This window comes from Bos indicus, chromosome 3 (genome assembly GCF_029378745.1).
Source record: "Bos indicus isolate NIAB-ARS_2022 breed Sahiwal x Tharparkar chromosome 3, NIAB-ARS_B.indTharparkar_mat_pri_1.0, whole genome shotgun sequence".
NCBI lineage: Eukaryota > Metazoa > Chordata > Mammalia > Artiodactyla > Bovidae > Bos > Bos indicus.
This window is the reverse complement of record NC_091762.1, coordinates 36,099,007-36,122,706: the sequence shown is the minus strand read 5'-3', so window position 1 is coordinate 36,122,706 and position 23,700 is coordinate 36,099,007. Positions and strand designations below refer to the sequence as shown.

General features: G+C 37.1%; 1 protein-coding gene across 1 annotated transcript in view; it reads right to left on the bottom strand.

Annotated features, from left to right (window-relative positions):
• VAV3 (vav guanine nucleotide exchange factor 3) overlaps window positions 1-23,700 on the bottom strand; it is a 434,748-nt gene that overhangs the window by 21,938 nt on the left and 389,110 nt on the right. Inside the window, exons 22-25 of the mRNA XM_070779927.1 lie at window positions 19,938-19,972; window positions 10,954-11,070; window positions 10,282-10,369; window positions 2,743-2,872 (exon numbers count right to left, since the gene is read on the bottom strand). Coding sequence (XP_070636028.1) covers window positions 2,743-2,872; window positions 10,282-10,369; window positions 10,954-11,070; window positions 19,938-19,972 — 370 coding nt within the window. The remainder of the gene's footprint in view (window positions 1-2,742; window positions 2,873-10,281; window positions 10,370-10,953; window positions 11,071-19,937; window positions 19,973-23,700) is intronic.

Sequence of the window (23,700 nt, the reverse complement as noted above, 5' to 3'; positions counted from 1 at the left end):
CCTGTCCAAGCCAATGTCCCCTAGTATTTACTACTTCTTCATAAAAGTTATTCTGAGATGATATTTGGCAGTACACCCAAAGCTATGAACCAGAGGTAATGACTCTAAAGACATCCTACACAAACTTTCTATACAGAGTATGTAGAGTTTCCTCTCTACCACTTCTTGAAAGGCACATGTATAAAAACAGAAGCAATGCTTTAAATAAGAGTCCATCTTTAATCAGGACTTGGCATAAAATGAGCAAGGGATATTTTAAAAAATCATAAAAACAAAGATGTAAGTTGCTATGAGTTAAAACTGGTAATTCAACTATTAGAAATACATGGAAATGTTTGCTGTGTTAGAAGATGAGGGCCTGGTACTAGTGGGGCGAGCATCAGCCACAGTGGAAGTGCAGAATCAGCAGTAGCTCAGCTGACTTCTGTGTGTGTTTACCATGTTATCAGCACTCTGTGCAACACTGTATGTATAGCACCTCATTTAATCTTCAGAATGATCTTAGTGTTCTTCTCATTCCATACAAAGTTAGCATCAAGCGAATAAAACATTGGGATAATATAAATCTAATCTAAGCTTGTAATCCCGCTCTATGGTAACAACTGAATAATCCTGGAGTGTAAGATCTTGGAGACCATGGAGAAATTATTGCTGACTGACGCACCAACTCACACCCTCACTGCTTTCTGGTCACTTTGGGAGTGAGATCTTTGCTTCTCATCCTGTATAGAAATAGGACTTGTCAGAGCCTCCTCATTAAAGTATACGCTCCATAAGGTCAGGGCCTTTGTATTCTCGACTACTATTTCCCATACCTAGAACACTGCCTTGTCTGTGGTAGGTGATTATTATATGTTGAAGGAATCAATAACTGAATAATATGTGAACAAAGGCTAGTTGTAACAAAGATTAAATTTTAAATGAATGATTCTCTTTTACTTCTCAATTATAAACTGGTTCTTATATCATGACTTGCCAGAGTCTCTTAAAAAGACTGGGCTTACAATGTTTGAACTCATGACTCTAAAAATCTTCCTGTGGCTGGCATGGATGTTCATAATCATGCTGTTGGATATGCTTTAAAAGACAAGAAGAATCTGTATCTCCATCCCTAGTGACTAAACAAGTTTAAGCGTTAAATATTTAGTTAAACACTAAACAAAAATTTAAACTAGGCAACTTCATTTGCTGTTAACAGTATTCTCTGAGCAACTACACGTGTCAAGCACAGGGAGTGCCGGTGCTTTCCCTGACTGCCAGCCCCTCTCACCTGGACTTTCTAAAACTGAGTGAGTGACTCAAACAGGATTTGTAGTGTAGCCGACCTCCTTGGCAACTTTTATTATCTTCTTCTACCAGGAAGGCAAACTAAAAGAACTGAAAATTATACTTTTCATGTAGGGAAAATGTCATAAGCCTGGTAAATTTTTAAGGAATTTTGTAGAAAAAAATTTTTTTTTCCCCTTTTTGAGGGAAAAGGTCCATTTCTGAATTAGCAAAAATTATGTCCTATATGAGTGTCTAAGGTAATTGGGTAACAGAGGGCTAAAAGCATAGAAAGATAAATTTTAATGTGTTTACAGTTTCAACAAAAAAGTGTGCTCTGACTACTCTCATTGGACAAGCCTGTTCATTTATCACTGATCTCTGTGAACAGAACAGCTATTAAGTTATTCAAATTAAAAAAAAAAAAAACCTGTCAGTTGATGTGACAAATTACTTGTATATTTACTTTATGGAAGTGCTATGAAATTTTACTGGTGGTGTTACTGCCCTGAGCATTATTTGTTTCCCTTTCAGTTTCTGCTTTTAGGGAAAAAAAAGGTAAAATTATATTACCTGACGCAAATTCTTTTTCAAACACTCTAGATATTCTCATTTTGATTAGGCTAAACATTCTGAGGGCAATAAAATTGTATTCCTTTTTCTCTAAAACAGTTTATTAATACTTTTTAAATGCTATTAAAATAAGGGAATGAAAGCAGTTTATTCACAGCATTTTTTTCAGTGTTCTCTTTATACACTATATCTACTCACAGGAAGATTATATGACAGTAAATGATGAGAAAAGTTTTTGACTTGAACTCGCATTCAAATTATAATTGGGGACATATGTATAATTATGGCTGATTAGCATTGTTGTATGGCAGAAACCAACACAACAGCATTAGAACAATTTTCCTCCAATTAAATTTAAAGATGCTTTTGGTTTGTATGCTAATCTCTGTGATTATGTGTGGCACAGTGCTCATTCCAAAAGTGCCTAATGTATACCTTTAAATATTGGAATCAGGGGAAACGTGCTTTTGGTTACTTCAGAGTTCCAAAAGTAATCATTGAACTGGAATCGATAAGCAGACTTGGGGTACAAAGTTAGATGGAGTCTTGCTTAAATCCTGTTAATAAAACAGGATTGTGACCATAAACATGTGTCAGTTAAAAAAGAGTTTGGCTAATATAAAAGTCATGGAAAAGTACAAAACTTACATATCAACATACCCTTCATTTCTGATGGATTTGACACAAACATGATTTTTAATTTGGCACAAAGAACTAAATCTAGGCATGTTCATAAACCTGTTGGTCCATCTGATTCTACTTTGCTCTAGAAAAAATAATTCTTTGTTAAATTCATCAGTGTATAAATTGGTTCTGTTTCAAAATTTGGAATGAAGATGTTCAATGTTATCATGCCTTCAATCCTTAGGTGTCAGCAATTGTATTCTAAATTACAATACTCACAGCTGATGCCTGCTCTATTACCCCTCTGTCCAGTTGAATGTTCTGGCTCCTTGTATGGAAACTGCAGAGTTGTATCCAAGGTTCTGAATCCTTCTTTAAGAGAATGATGCTTGTAGTACTCCACAAGTTCCTTTAGGAGAAAAGAATCAAACACACAAACTCCTTGACACATAATGATATGCAATGAAGGGATAATCAACTTAATGCTAAATTTTCCATAAGCCCCCTGGTGCCTCAGTGGTAAGGAATCTGCCAGCCAAAGAGGAGATGCAGGTTCGACTCTAGCCTGCCACAGGCTTCCCTGGGTCAGGAAGATCCCTTGGAGAAGGAAATAGCAACCCCTTCCAATATTCTTGCCTGGAAAACCCATGGATAGAGAAGCCTGGCGGGCTATAGTCCATGGGGTCGCAAAGAGCTGGACACAACTTAGTGACTAAACAACATGTTACAGTAAGTAAATGGTAACCTCTCCCTGCTTCCTGGTGTACAATACACCCAACTAGTAATTGTCCTTGTTACCCAGGCCATTTATAATGTGAGTTACCCCCCATTGTTACTCAATATCCTGTTAGTCTTCAGTCGGATGTAGTAAGTAAAAAGAAGCCATAATAAACCTCAAACTCAGAACAGAAATTCTTGTTCTTACTTATGAAATACTTTATTTTTGTTTAGGGAGGCAAGGGCTGTTTTATGAATATATAGTAATCTATAGTTTCCTGCATTTTCTTTCAACATAGCAGAAAAACAAACTTGATCCTAAATATGCTTTTCCACTGTAAACCAAAGTTGTTAAACCATAAATATCGCTTTCTTGACATTGCTTCTGGCTTACGAGGAAGTGTTAGTGACCTTCTCTTAGCTCTGTATGTCACCTCGTACTCACAGAAGTCAATAATGTAGTTCTTTCCAATTTTCTCTTATACCTAATTTGCCTTAAATACATCCAAGCCTAATATAATAACCACCCACCATCTTTCATACTGCGATCTCAGAATATTTCTTTTGCGATGTCAGTTTCACAGATTCTGCACAAATCTTAATCCCTCTACTTTAAACAGAAAATTAATAATGGTTAATTCATAATATAAAATGCATATTATCACTAGATGAGTACCAGTTATGTTTCTTAGAAAAACCTGAAATGAAAAGAAATGCAAAATAACTTTTAACCTAATTATTCAGTGCTTATTCTACAGCACTATTATTTAAAACTGTATAAAAGCAACTCATTTCTTAAAAAAAAATCACACTGTCATCAACTCAGCCCTTCCATTCAGTGCTCATGTTCAAAGTCCCCCAAACAAATCAATCGACTCAAAAATCACCTGAAAGAAGAGAAAGAGAATCATCAATTTATTTATTATTTATGACCAAATTTGGATAAGTTGTGGGATACATGGTGTGGGGTGTTCCAGGGATCACAGAGATTATGAAGATAAGGTTCCTAGGCATACACACCGTGGAAGGAAAGAGAAAGGTTATGGGAGTTTGAAGGCAAGAAGGAAAGAGAGCCTCCTTTTCAGAGTCCAGAGGGAAGGAAGAGGGACGAGTTCATGAGAGGAGGTAGCTTGGCTTAAATTGAATAAAAGTATAATTTCAAAAGCCAAGAAGGATGAAAGGATTGTTTTAAGTAGAGCAGACAGGCTGGGAACAGACAAAGATAACAAAGACCATCTTCATAAACTAAAAGCAGCATGGTTTGGTTCAAGTACTGGATAAAGCAAATGGAGAGGCTTTACCTTTCACATCTGTAAAATGGGGTAATAAACCATTTCACAGACTATAGCAAAGAAGGGATAAAGTATCTAGTACCTGTGAATAATCATGAGAGCTACCATGATCACATGTGCTACATAGTTTTATATAGTGTGTGTGTGTATATATATATATAGTTTTATATAGTATATGTATAGTTTTATATAGTTTCTTACAATCTTCAGACAAGAAACAAGAGATGGGTCTTTTCCCCACTGATGCTCAAGGCTCAGTGAGATTAATCAGCTTGGGCAAGGTTGTATAACTGGTGTCTGGCTCCAAAGTTTCTGCTCCCAACTACATTGTACTATTACCAAATAGTAACCTGGTAAATGTAAATATGCAAAACGGGAAGCAGAGGGAAGGAGCATTTTCTAAGTATCTTCTTGTTTTCTTAGACCCAAGATGATATGGTTTTACACATGCTATAACTTGAATTTTTTTTTCTTCCGTTCTTTCTTCTTTGCTTGGGCCCAGATTATAAGTGTACTTGCTGAAGCAAAGGAGTAGAATCTGACCACCTTAAAAGAAAAAAAGCTAAAATATCAGAAGTTTTCAGTTCAGTTCAGTCACTCAGTCATGTCCAACTCTTTGCAACCCCATGGACTGCGGCACACCAGGCCTCCCTGTCCATCACCAACTCCCAGAGTTTACTCAAACTCGTGTCCATTGAGTCGGTGATGCCATCCAACCATCTCATCCTCTGTCATCCGCTTCTCCTCCTGCCTTCAATGTTTCCCAGTATCAGGGTCTTTTCAAATGAGTCAGTTCTTCGCATCAGGTGGTCGAATATTGGAGTTTCAGCTTCAGCATCAGTCCTTCCAAAGAATATTCAGGACTGATTTCCTTTAGGATGGACTGGTTGGATCCCCTTGCTGTCCAAGGGACTCTCAAGGGTCTTTTCCAACACCACAGTTCAAAAACATGAATTCTTTGGCACTCAATTTTCTTTATAGTCCAACTCTCACATCCATACATGACTACTGGAAAAACCATAACTTTGACTAGATGGACCTTTGTTGGCAAAGGAATGTCTCTGCTTTTTAATATGCTGTCTAGGTTGGTCATAACTTTTCTTCCAAGGAGCAAGCATCTTTTAATTTCATGGCCGCAGTCACCATCTGCAGTGATTTTGGAGCTCCAAAAAATAAAGTCTGTCACTGTTTCTATTGTTTCTCCATCTATTTGCCATGAAGTGATGGGACCAGATGCCATGATCTTAGTTTTCTGAATGAGTTTTAAACCAACTTTTTCACTCTCCTCTTTCACTTTCATCAAGAGGCTCTTTAGTTCTTCACTTTCTGCCATAAGGGTGGTGTCATCTGGATATCTGAGTTTATTGATATTTCTCCCAGCAGTCTTGATTCCAGCTTGTGTTTCATCCAGCCTGGCATTTTGCATGATGTACTCTGCATTAAGTTAAATAAGCAGGGTGACAATATACAGCCTTGATGTACTCCTTTCCCTATTTGGAACCAGTCTGTTGTTCCACGTCCAGTTCTAACTTTGCTTCCTGACCTGCATACAGATTTCTCAAGAGGCAGGTCAGGTGGTCTGGTATTCCCATCTCTGAAGAATTTTTCAGAGAGTTTGTTGTGATCCACACAGTCAAAGGCTTTGGTGTAGTCAATAAAGCAGAAGTAGATGTTTTTCTGGAACTCTCTTACTTTTTCGATGATCCAGCGGATGTTGGCAATTTGGTCTCTGGTTCCTCTGCCTTTTCTAAATCCAGCTTGAACATCTGGAAGTTCATGGTTCATGTACTGTTGAAGCCTGGCTTAGAGAATTTTGAGCATTACTTTACTAGTGTGTGAGATGACTACAATTGTGCGGTAGTTTGAGCATTCTTTGGCAGTGCCTTTCTTTGGGATTGGAATGAAAACTGACCTTTTCCAGTCCTGTGGCCACTGCTGAGTTTTCCAAATTTGCTGGCATACTGAGTGCAGCACTTTCACAGCATCATCTTTCAGGATTTGGAATAGCTCACCTGGAATTCCATCCCCTCCTACAGCTTTGTTCGTAGTGACACTTCCTACGGCATTAGAAGTTTATATCCCCAAAATGGCTTCACTGATCAGAATACAGCGTTTATATTATGGTGGTTTTAACATGGTTTGCGAAGGCAAGGTCTGGAATTAAATTCTGCTCAGAGACCAATATTATCATTTAAGTTTTTTATTTATTTATTTATTTTTTATTATTTTTTTCTAAATTTTTAAAAGAAAATCCATCCTGAACCCTCCTCCCTCATTTAAGTTTTTTAAATGCAAAATTTTGTAAGGTCTCTGAAAGAATCATACAGTGTATCATTTGCATCAGCAACACACTTCTCTTAGTTTTATTATTGAACTGAGTGTGTTCTTTAGAAAAAAATGTGAAAATAAACCTGAAAGTAATCATAAGCCAATAACTTTGAACTTTAATGTAACTGAAATTGTTATAAATGTTATCAGTAATTTGTTATAAGTAACATGAATTTTATGCATGATATATCATGAGTAGTATGAATTAAAGTTTATGAGAAGTTGGGTAGAAAACACAGAATTATCATACTGAAAAGGACTTGTTAATCATTTAATACCTATCCACCTCCAGATTTTATGGGAGCAAAAATGACTTTTCCAAGGCCTAGGGCTGTATGGCTTGGTAAGCTGCAAACACTTCAGTAAGCATCGAAGACATTTGAGTTCCATTTTTACCGTCTTATGAGGGTAGATCTTCCTACATGTTTCTACTAGGTGGAATTAAATAGTGCCACTGTGCAGCTCTTCTAATTCATGCCTTTCTGCTTTCTATATTTTAGTCTAATCCGCCCCCGCTTTAGCAGTCATTGACCTTCAGGTACTACAAGTAAATAAGAAGACGCTAAACAAAAGAAATCACTAAGCTTTCCTTATCTCACACTGACACAGTGGTGTCAACAATTCAAGTCTCTCTGAAAAATAATGAGTGAGAGCCAGTTATTCCAATTACCAAGGAAACGGGCAATGGAGATGATTTATAAACAGCATTTGGACATGGATTGTCTGGCATACATGAAAATTAATTAACAAAATTAATGCCTTGTAATCTGGATACAGAAATTCCTTTAGAATTTAAATGTAATGACTAGAAAAACAAAGATTTCGATTAACCAAGCCACTGAAACCAGAGGGGGTGAAAAAAGGTTAGGTTATAACAACCTGAGGTCAGTCTTCTTGAGAAACAGGCTGATTTAAAACAAATTCTGGATTTTGTTTGCATTTTACATCCTTTCCCAATTAAATTTAATCCTAGAGTGTCATTAGATAAATGAATATTACGTAGGTGATATAATGTTACCAGTCACCACGGGAGGAAACTGAACTATACTTAAGAAATAACTCAATTCCTAGACCAAGATATAAGGGCAACTGGGTTATCTCCCAACAACACAAAAGGCATGATAAAAGGTAACTCCTTAAAGTTGCAGAGGGAAGCCCCTAGCTCCCAGAGAGAAGTGCCTCTTAACCCTTTATCTTCTTCCAGAGGGGCTGGTACTCAGATAGGAGCCATTCCTTCCAATCAGGTGTCCAGGTGTGGCATTTCCTAGTTTAGGGTCCAAGTATAGATCTATTTGAGGCTTTGGTACAGATAGATTTACTAATTTGAGAATTTTTTCAGAACTGAGTCCTTTTAGAATTCTGCAGAATCACAGCGATTTCACACAGTGAGGCCTCAATATGAATTTGTTGAAGAAATGAACAGAAACAAAGAAGAGGTAGGTCCAGGAGAGTTCAGTGGTCTCTTCAGCATTTTTTTACAGTGATTTTCTTCCTGACAGAAGTATTTATCTAAGACTGAGATTTTTTAGCCTCTTGTCTGTCTTTTCACAATCATATCCATTTGCTTATTTTTGTTTTCAGTTTCATTGTAGTTTTGCAATTAATTCTTAATCCCCTCCCTTTAACTATCTGTATTATGTACTTCCTTACAAAAGATCCCCTGATATGGAGGGAAAAAACACATATATATGTCTCCAGCAGTGACATTTCTGATGTCTTACACACACCATGTAATAAGCTCTGTTAGCTTATGTGAACTCTTTTACTTCCCTTTCTGGAACATCACTGAAAAAACTTTTACCGCTCTCAGATACAAATTACTTGAAATCTTGGTCTTTATGGCGTATATTATAATCACAGCTTTCCATGCACATAGGAACCTGAGGCTCTATGATCACTAATCCAGATCATGGTGTTATCTACTGGCTTTTCACATCTAACCTTAGAGGATGAAGAACTTTCTTGAGCTGAATCCAGGTGACACAAAGTTGAATTGACTGGTTCTTGCCAGCGATTATTCCTTTCATCCTCTTGTGATGGGAGTCCCTTTTGTTGCTTTCAAAGTCAGCAAAGCTGGTAGTCAACTTTGGCCCTACAGCATTTTTTTTAAAGTCTCATATTAACCATGATACCACAGAGCAGCCTCATTACCAAGCACCCTACGTTCTGCAGGTGAGAGTCAAGCTGGTGTGTCTTTGCAGTGATGTGGAGACCCCCTGTGCATGCTTTGTTCATGTCTCAGCTGGGGCTGTCACTCATTATTTGTGCATCCACTTGCCACCTACCTGCTAGGTTTTCCTTTCAGGAAGAAACCTCCTCAGGTCCTGTTCTCTCTGTGCACAGCTTGCTTGCTCCAGCAGAATATAACTCGCTGCCAGCAAGGAGAATGCCTGGATCTTGGCTGTCAATTTGACAGGGTTTGCATTTTCCAGGACACATCCTTAGGATGCTGCCCATCCTTAGCTTTTGAATTGGGAATGTGATATTTATGTCAAGACAGGTTTCCGTACTTTTCTTTTGACTCAGTTCAATTCAGTTCAGTCCCTCAGTCACAAGATGCTTCAATTTCTTTAAAATGCTGATTCCTGTCTTGATCCAGTTCTAAATTTTTGGGTAAGACTTTTAAGCTGGCCTATTTTGTAAGACTGTCTTACACTAAGTTTTAACTTTAGTGTTAACATCTGCAAAGTGCTCTGAGATGTTTTCCAGATGGATGCAGTATGTATCATTTGATTGATGGTTCAGTCAATGACTGGTCCTTCCCAATGTTACTCAAAGTACTTAACAGAGCTCTACAAAGGCATCTTATGTCCTACATCCAAATTCTTCATTATCTTAAGAGACTCTCCAACTTGAGAAACAGGCCTGAGACTACTTTTCAGGAAATAAGAACTTTTTTCTTTACTGTTAACAGTGCACATGTAATGATATGTATGTATTGTTTATGTGACAATACATAATATTCTTGTATGCTAAGTTGCACTTTTAAAAATCAGAATCATCTTTATATGAAGCAACTTGGTAACAATATACTGTTTCAATTTAAATATAAAATTGCTATGAAATCACTGTCGTATGGTAAAAGTGTGATCTTGTTAATGTTTAATTGTCGAAGGTAATGAAGAAGAACTGTAGCACAAGTCACTTAGACTAGAAAATACAAAAAGGTTTTCCATTTGACAGTATATTGTATTTTGCATGAAATGAACCTGAATGTGTCTATGGTTCTAAGAATCATATAGTGTGGACCCTGAAATATTATCTTAAACTTGCAAACTTAGTTTACAATGAAAAATATGTTTAGAGTAATATAAAACTTAACTAGAATTCTTAAAATTTTCAGGATTCTGCTGCAAAAAAGATATTATTCTCTTTAAATGTGTCAGCAAGCAAAATTTCCAAGAAACTATAGAACTAAACTGACCTTTCCAATAAGAGAAAACTAAGGACCACAGATTGAAAAGAACTAATCAATGCTTACCATTAAACTTTTAAACTTTCTATTTTCCGCAATGTGAAAAAAGCCATCTCTTGTTAAAATCTTGATGTGCTTTGCTTCATTATTGTACCTGTGGGCAATGGATAACTTATGAATATAAATGTGTTTTTAATCAGTAGAAATCAATAATTACCAGAGGGCATGCCCCAATAACATTATAGGAATTAATTCCGAAGACAAAATATATACCTATGCCAATACACTGGTGACAGCTAATTAACAAAATATATTCACTAGATTGGTTGAAGATACAACCATTTTTTTTTTTTTTTTTACAACCAATTTTTGAAGTGAGATTGGGGGGCAGTAGATTTGACCAATCATTCTGCCCAATTTATTTATAAGATCAGTTTGAGAATACAGAAAACAAAATAAAATCTGTTAATTTATAATTCTTAGGATTTACTAGAAACATACACGCATCAAGTCACCAAAGCACAGTGTTATGAAAGAAATCTGGTATGCCAATTAGCAGCCTATAACACTTAATACCATTTTTTTCTAACAGATATTTTCAAGTATTAATGAACTGTCTAGAGAGATGATGCATTATTTCTGCTGCAATTAGAACCTTGGTTTTCAGCTTCAGTGTTGTACACGTCAGATGATCTATGCAATTATGAAAACAGGAAAGCTATTTCTTGTCCTACTTACTTAATGCTAATTGCGTATTCTCCTGACTCTCTGGTCCTGTGTCTCACAAGGTAAGTACTGTTTACCCTGTTAATAAGTTCAGTCTCTGCCTGCAGTCTTTCCATGGCTCCAGCATACCTTTGAGAAACAAGGACACAGAAAATTTAGGTAATGTACCTCAAAGAGAACAGAGGCTAAAAATAAGTATCTGTCAGGATTTTAATTTAGTGGCAGATCTGAACTGTTTTTACTGCTATACTAATTCAAAAAATAATGCAGGAAAATGTCCTTTAAATACATTCAAACAAAGATACTTTAGTCTCTACAAAGATTACAACAGTGAAGTGAACAATGCCAAACACACTAAACATTTATCAATAAATAAATGGAACAAAGGGAGGAATTTAGTGGGTATTGGGTCAGAGAGGGACTTCCCTGGTGGCTCAGACGGTAAAGCGTCTGTCTACAACGCGGGAGACTGGGGGTTCGATCCCTGGGTTGGGAAGATCCCCTGGAGAAGGAAATGGCAATCCACTCCAGGACTATTGCCTGGAAAATCCCATGGACAGAGGAGCCTGGTAGGCTAGCGTCCATGGGAGAGGGCTGTGGAAAGTTTAGTGTCAAGAAGGAAAAAGACTTTAGGGAAGGATGGCCTATGTAAGACACACTCAGACATAGACACGTGCACATGTATACACACATTCCTCCAAAATTTCACATTCTCTAGGTAAAACAGTATGAAATAACATCTCCTTTGAGTATTAAGAAAATTTAGGGACAATTTAAATTATTTTTAAATAATTATTTTTTAGATATAAGATTAATTCTTAGTCCACAATTTTGATAACCAGTTTTCTTAAGAAACTACTAGTAGCAAATAGAATTTTTAAAAGATATTTTCAAAACCAAAATTCTGTTGTTCCCAAACTCTGCTGGCTTAAGCATATAAAAATTCCACAACATTAAAAGGGACAAATTCAATGTTAAAATATTCTTATGATTGGTCTGTTCACATACTTTCCATTTATTCCTGGTTCAGTTCAAGGAGACTGAATTTGTTTTTGAAGATCTTTTTTCTTCCCCTCCTCTTTTGTTCTCTCCTCTTGTCATTTGATGTCTATCTTTAGTGATGTGTTTGGATTGCTTTGTTTTTTTAATTGTGTGTTTCAATTGTAGATTTTTGGTTTGTGGTTCCCAGGAGGTTTTTTTTTTTTTTTTTTGGGTGGTAATGTAGGGGATTTCTTTGGAGGGAATGATGCTGAAGCTGAAACTCCAGTACTTTGGCCACCTCATGCAAAGAGCTGACTCATTGGAAAAGACTGATGCTGGGAGGGGTTGAGGGCACGAGGAGAAGGGGACGCCAGAGTATGAGATGGCTGATGGCATCACTAACTCAATGGACTTGAGTCTGAGTGAACTCCGGGAGTTTGTGATGGACAGGGAGGCCTGGCGTGCTGCGATTCGTGGGGTTGCAGAGAGTCGGACACGACTGAGTGACTGAATTGAACTGAATGTAGTTTATTTTAAGTTAAAATATATGTTGTTGTTCTTGTTTAGTTGCTAAGTTGTGTCCGACTCTTTGCAACCTCATGGACTATAGCCCACCAGGCTCTGCTGTCCGTGGAATTTTCCAGGCAAGAATACTGGAGTGGGTTGCCATTTCCTTCTCCAGGGAATCTTTTTGACTCAGGGATCAAAGCTGCATTTCCTGCATTGGCAGGTGGATTCTTTACCACTGAAGCACCATGGGTACAGCATTTAAAAATGTTTATTTTATATTGGAGTATATTTGATTAACAGTGTTGTTTAGTTTCATCTGACAGCAGAGTGACTCAGTTCTATATATATGTGTGTGTATGTATTCTGTTTCAAAATTATTTTCTCATTTAGGTTATTACAGAGATCAAGCAGAGTTCTCTACGCTATACAGTAGATCCTTGTTGATTATCTATTTTCAATATAGCAGTATGTACATGTCAGTCCCAAACTCCCAATCTATCCCTCCTGCCTGACCTTTCCTCTCAGTAACCCTAAGTTCTCTAAGTCTGTGAGTCTGTTTGTTTTGTGAATAAGTTCATTTGTATTAGTTTTGAAGACTCTGTATATAAGCTGATGTCATATATTTGTCTTTCTCTGTCTCACTTCACTTAGTGTGATCATCTCCAAGTCCATCCATGTTGCTGCAGATAGCATTATTTCATTCTTTTTCTATGGCTGAGTTATTTCATTCTTTTTATGGCTAAGTTATACCTTTTGTATATATGTACCATATCTTTATCCATTCATCCATCACTGGAGTTATGGGTTGCTTCCATGTCTTAGCTATTGTAAACAGCATGGCAATGAACATTGGGATGCATGTATCCTTTTGAACCATGGTTTTCTCCACGTATATGCCCAGGTGTGGGACTGCTGGATCATATGGTAGCTTTATTTTTAGTTTTGTAAGGAAGCTAAATACTGTTCTCTATAGTGACCGCACCAATTTACATTCCCACCAACAGTGTAGGAGGGTTCACCTTTCTCCACACCATCTGGAGCACTTATTGTTTGTAGATTTTTTGATGTTGGTCATAATGACTGGTGTGAGGAGGTGATTCCTCATTGTAGTTTTGATTTGCATTTCTCTAATAATTAGCAGTGTTCAGCATCTTTTCATGAACTTCTCGGCTGTATCTCATGTGAATTCATGTCCTTCTACCCTGCCATCCTGTCTTCTCCCATTATGTATCTCCCATGACATTTTGATATAGCAGTCTACAAATATACACAATTGTTTTATGTTGCTGATCCCTTAATTTCAAGTTCATCTCCAGTATCCTGCATTTGTATTCTCCTCTTCTCAAAACTGCTGGTTTTGATATCATATTTGTATATGGATGATATCCTATGTTTAGGAAAATCTCTCTTACCAGTGAGATTTCACATTTGTAGTTTTCTTGATTCTAGCTGTGGCCTTTTCTTTTCCACCTACAGAAGTTCCTTTAGCATTTGTTGCAAAGGTGGTCTGGTGGTGCTGAATTCTCTTAGTTTTTGCTTATCTGTGAAACTTCTGATTTCTCCATTGAAACTGACTGAGAGCCTTCCTGGATAGAGTATTCTTGGTTGTAGGTTTTTCCCTTTCATCAGATGACATATATTGTGCCTCCCTCTGGTCTGCAGAATTTCTGCTTAAAAATCAGCAGATAACCTTATCAGGGTTCCCCTGTATGTTATTTGTTGCTTTTCCCTTGTTGACTTTAATATTTTTTTCTTTGTCTTTTATTTTTGTCTGTTTGATTAATACATGTTAAAATATTCCTCCTTGGTTTATCTTGTATGGAAGGAATGCTGCACTTCCTGAATTTGAGTAAATTTCTCATGTTAGGGAAGTATTTGGCTATAATCTTTTCAGATATTTTCTCAGGCCCTCCTTCTCTCTCTTAGCCTTCTGAGTTTTTATCAATTTCAGATCCCAGGACAGAAAACCACTGTTTCTCCACTTACGCTCATGCCATCATAGTGCTGCCCCTCACTCTCCTTTCTGAAACTGCCCCAAAGCCTAGCCATCATCTGACCCAGTTTTGTCATGTTGTCACATTCGAAGAACATCCAACATCAACAAACAAGTCCTCAAGTTTTTGTTTGCTCAAGCTTCTTTGTCTCTACCCAAATTTTTTTTTCCAAATTCTCCAAACGAATTATAAACCCCACAGTGATACCTGTTCAGCACCATGTACTGTACCTATTAATTCTTTCTATGGAGACATCTATTTTCCCCAAACCCTCCACCCTCTTGGTCTAATCACCACTGCTTTCTCTCCAAGCCTACTGAATTAGTGTGGTCCTGGAATCCCTTCACTCCCATTTCCTAGACTTTGTATCTCCCTCTTTCCTGGTTTACTAGCTAATTCCTCAGATCTTAAACGAATATATGGGATGTAATACTTAGAAGGTCTCATATCTATGATATTTGTATTTTACTTAATAATCCTTAATTCACAATTTGGCTGGATAAATAATTCTAGGTGACAAATCATTGTCTTCTCAAATTTTAAGGCACTGTTCTGCTTTTCTAACTTCCAATTCAATGCCATTCTGATTTCTGAGTCTTTATCTTTTTTTTTTCCCTCTCTGGAAACTCAAATTCATTGCTCTATATAGCAAAGTTCATAATAATAAGCCTTCCGGTTATATGCTCTACTAAAAAGTTGAGTGTTGTCCTGGGCTCTCAGGAGCATCTTTGATGTACAGTCATATAGCCTTCAGTTCTAAAAAATTTGGGGTTTTATCTTTTTATATATATATAATTGTTGTTAGTTTCTCTTTCTCAAGTTCCTATTAAATGAAGGCCGGACTTCTCAGGTCAGTTGTTTGCTCTACCTTTTCTCTATTATCTCTCTTTGATTTTCTAGAGGATTTATTCAACTTTATTTTCCAATTTCTCTACTCAATACTTAGAGAACTCTTTTTCATTCTCAATCTCTGTCTCTTTTATAAAACATCCAGCTCACTTGTATGGATATATTATCTCTTAATTCTGAGAATATAAATTAAAGGCTTCTCTCTTCTGCCCATGCTAATGTTTGTAATTCTTCCAAGTTTCTTTTTGACATTTATTTTTTTCTTTACTTCAAGGCTTTTCTCAAATGTCAGGTTACTCTTTGTTGTCTGCTCACATTTTGCTGTATGGCTCAGGAAACTTAAACAGGGCTCTGTATCAACCTAGAGGGATGGGATGGGGAGGGAGATGGGAGGAAGGTTCAAAAGGGAGGGGATATATGTATACCTATGACTGGTTCATGTTGAGGTTTGACAGAAAACAACAAAATTCTGTAAAGCAATTATCCTTCAATTAAAAAAAAAAAGAAAGCGAGAAAGGCATCCAAGAACTGACTGGGAGTTCTGTGTGGGGGCAGTATGGGAGGCTCACTGGGTTGGAATCTGATCATGTGGGAAGAAGCTGATGATGGGGCTGGATTTTAGGTTTTTAATTCTGAGTCTATTCTATTTCTTTAGAGAAAAATCTTCCCAATTCCTATCTGGATGGAAGAAGAGAGTAGTCCATGTGTGTAAGACACAGCTGTCGCAGTACTGTAATTGAGCTGTACAAAGGAACTGAGGATCATCATCAGTCTGTATACTGACTTTCCTTAATTTGACTGATCTGTTTTCAGTATAGCATCTCTGCCAATTTTTGCTGGGCCTGCTCTTTCCAAGTCTAGGCCTCATATGGCTCAATTTTTCCAAGTAATATACCCTCTAATTCATGTCTCTTGCTAAGGGAGGGAAAGTTAAGTTGTCTGACTTCTTGGAGGATGAGGCAGGGACAGTGGTATCTGCATCCTTTTCTCCATAAGGATTTTCAGACAGTTCCCCAGATGTGAGCCCCATGTCTCACCCCAGTCTTCATGACACCCAAAAACACAGACTGAAGATTCATGGCTTATAAAAGAGACAAAGTTTACCTTACGGGAACAGCTTTAAAATGTGAAAATAACAAGGATATTTAACTCCTTAATGACTTGAGAAAGTGAAAGTCGCTCAGTCCTGTCTGACTCTTTGTGACCCCATGGACTATACAGTTCATGTAATTAATTCTTCAGGCCAGAATACCGGAGTGGGCAGCCTTTCCCTTTTCCAGGGGATCTTCCCAACCCAGGGATAGATCCCAGGTCTCCCGCACTGCAGGTGGATTCTTTACCAGCTGAGCCACAAGGGAAGATCAAAAACACTGGAGTAGGTAGTCTATCCCTTCTCCAGGAGATCTTCCTGACCCAGGAATCAAACTGGGGTCTCCTTCATTGCAGGCAGATTCTTTACCAACTGAGACTAAGCTATCAGGGAAGCCCTCTTAATGACTTGAAAACCACAGTGTAATTTTTCTCTAAACAGTTTAGTTTTTCTAAAATTGAAGGTTTCATTTTCTGATATGGTTGATGATTTTGTTCCTTAGCAGAAAGCATTTCACATGAAACTGCCTGCTTAGTGTGAAGAAACTGTCCCAAGTTTCTTAGAAAAGAAAAAGTAATTTTGAAATTCTATTATCTTTATTTCTTACTGTTTTCAAGGGTGTTCCTTCATCTAAACATCTTGATTTTTTTATCATTAGAAACAATACTATTTGGTCATAATTTCAATAGAATTTTACATATTGGCAAGGGTACATTTTAAAAGAAAGGATTCAAAAGCTAATCTCCTGTGTTCTGAATGGTTCCCAGGTATCAAATCAGTTTATTTCATAAAATCTATCTTGTGTGTGGCATTCGTATTTCTCTAATGTCATTAGTTTTGTAACTATTATGCCTTCTTATATAGAAATAGTAAAAGAAAAGAGAAGGAAACTATTAGCACGCTTTCATGATTTCACCAGTTCTTGATGCTTTACAGTTTGATTATCCATGCTATCAGTTCTGTTCCAAAATTAATTTGTCAGGGTTACAGTCTTTAATTCCATGAAAACTAAGACCTCAAATTTGTCTTAAAAGAGGTAAACATATAGCAAAGATTTGTAGTTCTATCACAGACCTGCTATAATTTCTCAGCGGGCTCAGTGTTAAAGCCAGGGAAGGATGTCAGAGAAAATAGACAATGATTACACAAAGCAGATGTGGCCGGGGAGGAAGAGTAAGACTGCTGAGAAAAGGATCCCATACTATGGACAATGTTTTCCTACAGTAACCTGACATTTTTCATGCTTTGGTTATATAACAGAAAATGATCAGTTTAAAATATCAAGAAACTCAGGTGTTACCTACACTTTCAAACTGAACTAGTACTTACTATATACTCTCAGAATACCTCATTTATATTCATACCCTGATTTCTAATTTGTATGCATACATTTTAATATCAAGAAAATGAAAATAGATGCAGTCATTTTAAGAGGAGGTTAGCCATATCACTAACAGAAACAAGGAAACAATAGATAATGATTATTACTTTTTAGACATTATGAGTTTAAGAGAAAATGACATCTTCAACCAGAAAAATTGTTTAGAATAGTTATAATCAAACATATGATGCTAATTAACATATTTTGGGTACTTACTATGTACTTAGTATTATACACATTTTATTTCATCTTTCCAACATCTGTATAAGGAACAATGCAAAGAAATAGAGGAAAACTATAGAATGGGAAAGAACAGAGATCTCTTTAAGAAAATTGGAGATATCAAGGGAATATTTCATACAAGGATGGGCATGATAAAGGACAGAAATGATAAGGATCTAATAGAAACATAAGAGATTAAGAAAAGGTGGCAAGAATACATAGAAGAATTATACAAAAAAGGTCTTAATGACCCAGATAACCACAATGATGATGTGGTCACTCACCTAGAGCCAGACATCCTAGAGTGGGCAGTCAAGTGGACCTAGGAAGCATTACTACAAACAAAGCTAGTGGAGGTGATGGAATTCCAGCTGAGCTATCTCAAACCCTAAAAGATGATGCCGTGAAAGTGCTACACTCAATATGTCAGCAAATTTGGAAAATCCAGCAGTGGCCACAGGACTGGAAAAGGTCAGTTTTCATTCCAATGCCAAAGAGTATTCAAACTACCTTACAATTATGCTCATTTCACAAGCTAACAAGGTTATACTCTTATGCTCAAAATCCTTTAAGCTACGCTTCAACAGTACATGAACCAAGAACTTCCAGATGTTCAAGCTGGGTTTAGAAAAGGTGGAGGAACCATCAAATGCCAACATCATGGAGAAAGCAAGGGAATTCCAGAAAAACATCTACTTCTGCTTCATTGACTACACTAAAGCCTTTGACTGTGTAAATCACATCAAACTGTGAAAAGTTCTTAGAGATGGGAATACCAGACCACCTTATCTATCTTCAGAGAAACGTGTATGCATGTCAACAAGCAACAGTTAGAACTGGACATGTAACACTGTACTGGTTCAAAACTGGGAAATGAGTACATCAAAGCTGTATATTGTCACCCTGCTTATTTAACTTATATGTAAAGTATATCACATGAAATGTTGGGCTGCCTGAATCACAAGCCAGAATCAAGATTGCTAGGAGAAATATCAACAACTTCAGATATAAAGATGCTACCACTTTAATGGCAGAAAGTGAAGAGGAACTGAAGAGCTTCTTGATGAGAGTGAGAGAAGAGAGGGAAAAAACTAGCTTAAAACTCAACATTCAAAAACCAAAGATCATGGCATCTGGTCCCATCATAGCAAATAGATGGAGGAAAAGTATAGTCAAAGCTATGGTTTTTCCAGTAGTCAGGTATGGATGTGAGAGTTGGACCATAAAGAAGGCTGAAAATTGAAGAATTGATGCTTTTGCATCGTGGTGCTGGAGAAGACTTTTGAGAGTTCCTTGGACTGTGAGCAGATCAAAACAGTCTATCCTAAAAGAAATTAACCCTAAATGTTCATTAGAAGGACTGATGATGGAGCTGAAGCTCCAATACGCCGGCCACCTGATGCAAAGAGCCAACTCATTGGTAAAGACTCTAATGCTGGGAAAGATTGAGGGCAGGAGGAGGTGGCTACAGAGAATTACACTGATTCAATGGACATGTATTTGAGCAAACTCTGGGAGATAGTGAAGGACAGGAAAGCCTGGTGTGCTGTAGTCCGTGGGGTTGCAAAAGTCAGACACGACTTAGCAACTAAATAACAACAATCCTTTCTGGGCTAAGTTTTTGTTTCAGACAATGAAATTATACATTCTGCCCCCCCTCTCAATTTCATGAAACCTATTCTAAAATACAATATGCATATTTGCCCATGTCCCATTCCACTTTTGGCGATGATAAACTTTGGATTTACAGCCAAGTACTTGCACTTGTACTCACATGCACCACTCTCTGATAAAGATATGGAAAAGCTCAGTAGTATATAAATTCATTATGGTGTTCTGTTACATGTGAAAACATCTTTAGCCAGGACAAACAGAAATGGAATGTAGTTTACTACTCCCACATTTAAGCCGTCCTTGAGCTAAAGGTATGGTATTTCAACTCAGCGACATAAACATTTTTAATACTTACCAGGGTTGGCAAGAATAATCTACTGGTTTGGGCACCTAGGATATAAAAAGGCAAAAATAGATTAATATTACTTAAGGGAAGCTTTTAGAAATCAATCATTAATTCAGTTCAGCTAACTCAGCTCTATAAAAGCCTAAATAGCACAGTCCTAGAACTATCATTGGCAATATTATATAGTGCGAATCACAGTATATTTAGATAAGTAGAAAATAATTCATTTCACTTTAATTCTTTCATTCATTTTATTGCCACTTTACCTCTCAAGAAAGAGATAACAAGAAAATATGAATTGGAATCTTTCGGTATTAATTTTCAAGGCAGTTTAATCTTTTCATAGAAAGTTAAAATGAAAATGTTAGGAAAACCTAATAGCACTCTGCTTTCCCAAGACATTGGAAAATCAGGCAAAATAAACAATATACATTAGATATAGACTCTTATTATGTAACATAAATTTTAAACTCTAGTTTAGAAGTCTACCAACTGGAAGACCTGTTTTTTTTTATGAAATGTCATGGGAAATATTCAGTTTTACCTTTTTTTCCTATGTAGCTTTACAAAAGAGAAAAACTACATTTTCTATGCAAATAAAAAGAAAACTTCCAGTTGCTAACTGCAAGTAGAAAATGAACAAAGTCAAAGAAGGCACACTAATATTCATAAAATAACAAATTATATGCATACTACTTAATCTTCATGAATCACCTGAATCTTTGATGTATGTATTCTATAGTATTTACATTGAGTCCATTTACATTAGGTGATTAAAAATGCTGTTACTCTCAACTGTAACTGAAGTATGGTCAATATGAATATATCTGTGCTATGTCCATTTTCATAATGGGCTATTACTGTTTTGACCTTCCAGGTTAAGAGTTATAATTTAAAAACTATCCTTCTGGTCAGAACATCTCTAAAGTTATCAATATTTAAATATGTTATCCTATGGAACATTTCATGCAAAGATGGGCTCGATAAAGGACAGAACTGGTATGGACCTAACAGAAGCAGAAGATATTAAGAAGAGGTGGCAAGAATACATAGAAGACTGTACAAAAAAGAGCTTCATGACTCAGATAATCACGATGGTGTGATCACTCACCTAGAGCCAGATATCCTGGAATGTGAAGTCAAGTGGGCCTTAAAAGCATCACTACGAACAAAGCGAGTGGAGGTGACGGAATTCCAGTTGAGCTATTTCAAATCCTGGAAGGTGATGCTGTGAACGTGCTGCACTCAATATGTCAGCAAATTTGGAAAACTCAGCAGTGGCCACAGGACTGGAAAAGGTCAGTTTTCATTCCAGTCCCAAAGAAAGGCAATGCCAAAGAATGCTCAAACTACCGTACAATTGCACTCATCTCACACGCTAGTAAAGTAATGCTCAAAATTCTCCAAGCCAGGCTTCAGCAGTACATGAACCGTGAACTTCCAGATGTTCAGGCTGGTTTTAGAAAAGGCAGGGGAACCAGAGATCAAATTGACAACATCCGCTGGATCATTGAAAATGCAAGAGAGTTCCAGAAAAACATCTCTTTCTGCTTTACTGACTATGCCAAAGCCTTTGACTGTGTGGATCACAATAAACTATGGAAAATTCTTCAAGAGATGGGAATACCAGATCACCTGACCTGCCTCTTGAGAAAACTATATGCAGGTCAGGAAGCAACGGTTAGAACTGGACATGAAACAACAGAATGGTTCCAAATAGGAAAAGGAGTACATCAAGGCTGTATGTTGTCACCCTGCTTATTTAACTTATATGCAGAGCACATCGTGAGAAACACTGGGCTGGAAGAAGCACAAGCTGGAATCAAGATTGCCAGGAGAAATATCAATAACCTCAGATATGCAGGTGACACCACCCTTATGGCAGAAAGTAAAGAGGAACTAAAAAGCCTCTTGATGAAAGTGAAAGAGGAGAGTGAAAAAGTTGGCTTAAAGCTCAACATTCAGAAAACTAAGATCATGGCATCTGGTCCCATCACTTCATGGGAAATAGATGGGGAAACAGTGGAAACAGTATCAGACTTTATGTTTTTGGGCTCCAAAATCACTGCAGATGGTGACTGCAGCCATGAAATGAAAAGACGCTTACTCCTTGGAAGGAAAGTTATAACCAACCTAGATAGCATATTCAAAAGCAGAGACATTACTTTGCCAACAAAGGTCCGTCTAGTCAAGGCTATGGTTTATCCAGTGGTCATGTATGGACGTGAGAGTTGGACTCTGAAGAAAGCTGAGTGCTGAAGAATTGATGCTTTTGAACTGTGGTGTTGGAGAAGACTCTTGAGAGTCCCTTGGACTGCAAGGAGATCCAACCAGTCCATTCTAAAGGAGACTAGTCCTGGGTGTTCATTGGAAGGAGTGATGTTGAAGCTGAAGCTCCAATACTTTGGCCACCTCATTGGAAGAGTTGACTCATTGGAAAAGACTCTGATGCTGGGAGGGATTGGGGGCAGAAGGAGTAGGGGACGACAGAGGATGAGATGGCTGGATGGCATCACCGACTCGATGGACGTGAGTTTGAGTGAACTCCAGGAGTTGGTGATGGACAGGGAGGCCTGGCGTGCTGCGATTCATGGGGTCGCAAAGAATCGGACACGACTGAGCGACTGAACTGAACTGATGGATTACATTTTAAGCTTCAGCACCATGAAAGATCCTGATATACAGCAAATAGTATTGAAAGTAAATGACACTTCCTGTCATTCAAATCCTGTAAATATTTTCTTATACGATTTTATTTTCACAAATAGAAATCAATCTTTGTTTCTGTTTTGATAAGATATAGATGGCCTCTAAAGTCTGAAAGGGAAAAAAATTTTTTTCCTCCTTCCCTCTACCTCTTTGTATTCTTTAAATGTATGTTTATTCATAACACAGTCTCTCTTTCTGGGAACAACAACGAAAAGAGAAAAAGAGGAGGGAGGAAGGAGGTAAATAGCTTCAACATATTTTGGCTGTGTATTTTCTTGGCTGGGAAGGAGCCATAAAAGTTAAGGGTAACATAAAATTCTAAAGCAGAATGGGCATCTGATGCTCTTCACTCCTGATGTGTCCGCCTGGATCTTATTCTTTCTACAGTGAGTGCATTCTGATGTCTGATGAGCCAGCTATGTGTTTCTCAGCTATGATCCCCTTCATGAGAGTAGAATCCTGTCCTTTTTAATCTCACATGAGCCCTCCCCCTTTCTTTCATGTATACTTTGGGCCTTTGGATGAAAATCTCACATAGAAAAGCTATAAATAATTTTTTTAATAGTTTTTCCCCAATGCCTTTTTCTGCCTTCATCATAGGCTGTTTCCATTGTTAAACTTCTGCTACAGATATAGAATTTTTTAAAAGTTTTATTGGAAATACTGCATGCATGTGAAATTATACATAAGCTACACTCTTCTTCCTAAGTACATCTTGTAAAAGCTAGATGAGACAGAAGTGAACTTAATGTGTTTGTTAGGCTAGAGATGTCATTATTTCATCCTTACTAAAGAAAGACAGTTTTCTAGATAGATTAGATTTCTAATTTTCTTCAAAACTTTGAACATATTATTCTTACTGTTTCAAATATTGAAATCTCACTGTATAAAATTTCAATTTGTTTCTATTTTATAGTTCCTGTTTGCTGAGGTTTCCTGTCCATTCATTATAAACATATAGTTAACCCTTGGACAAAATGAGTTTAAACTGCAGGGGTCCACTTACTTGTGCATTTTTTCCAATAGTAAATACTACCATACTATATGATTTGCATTTGGTTGA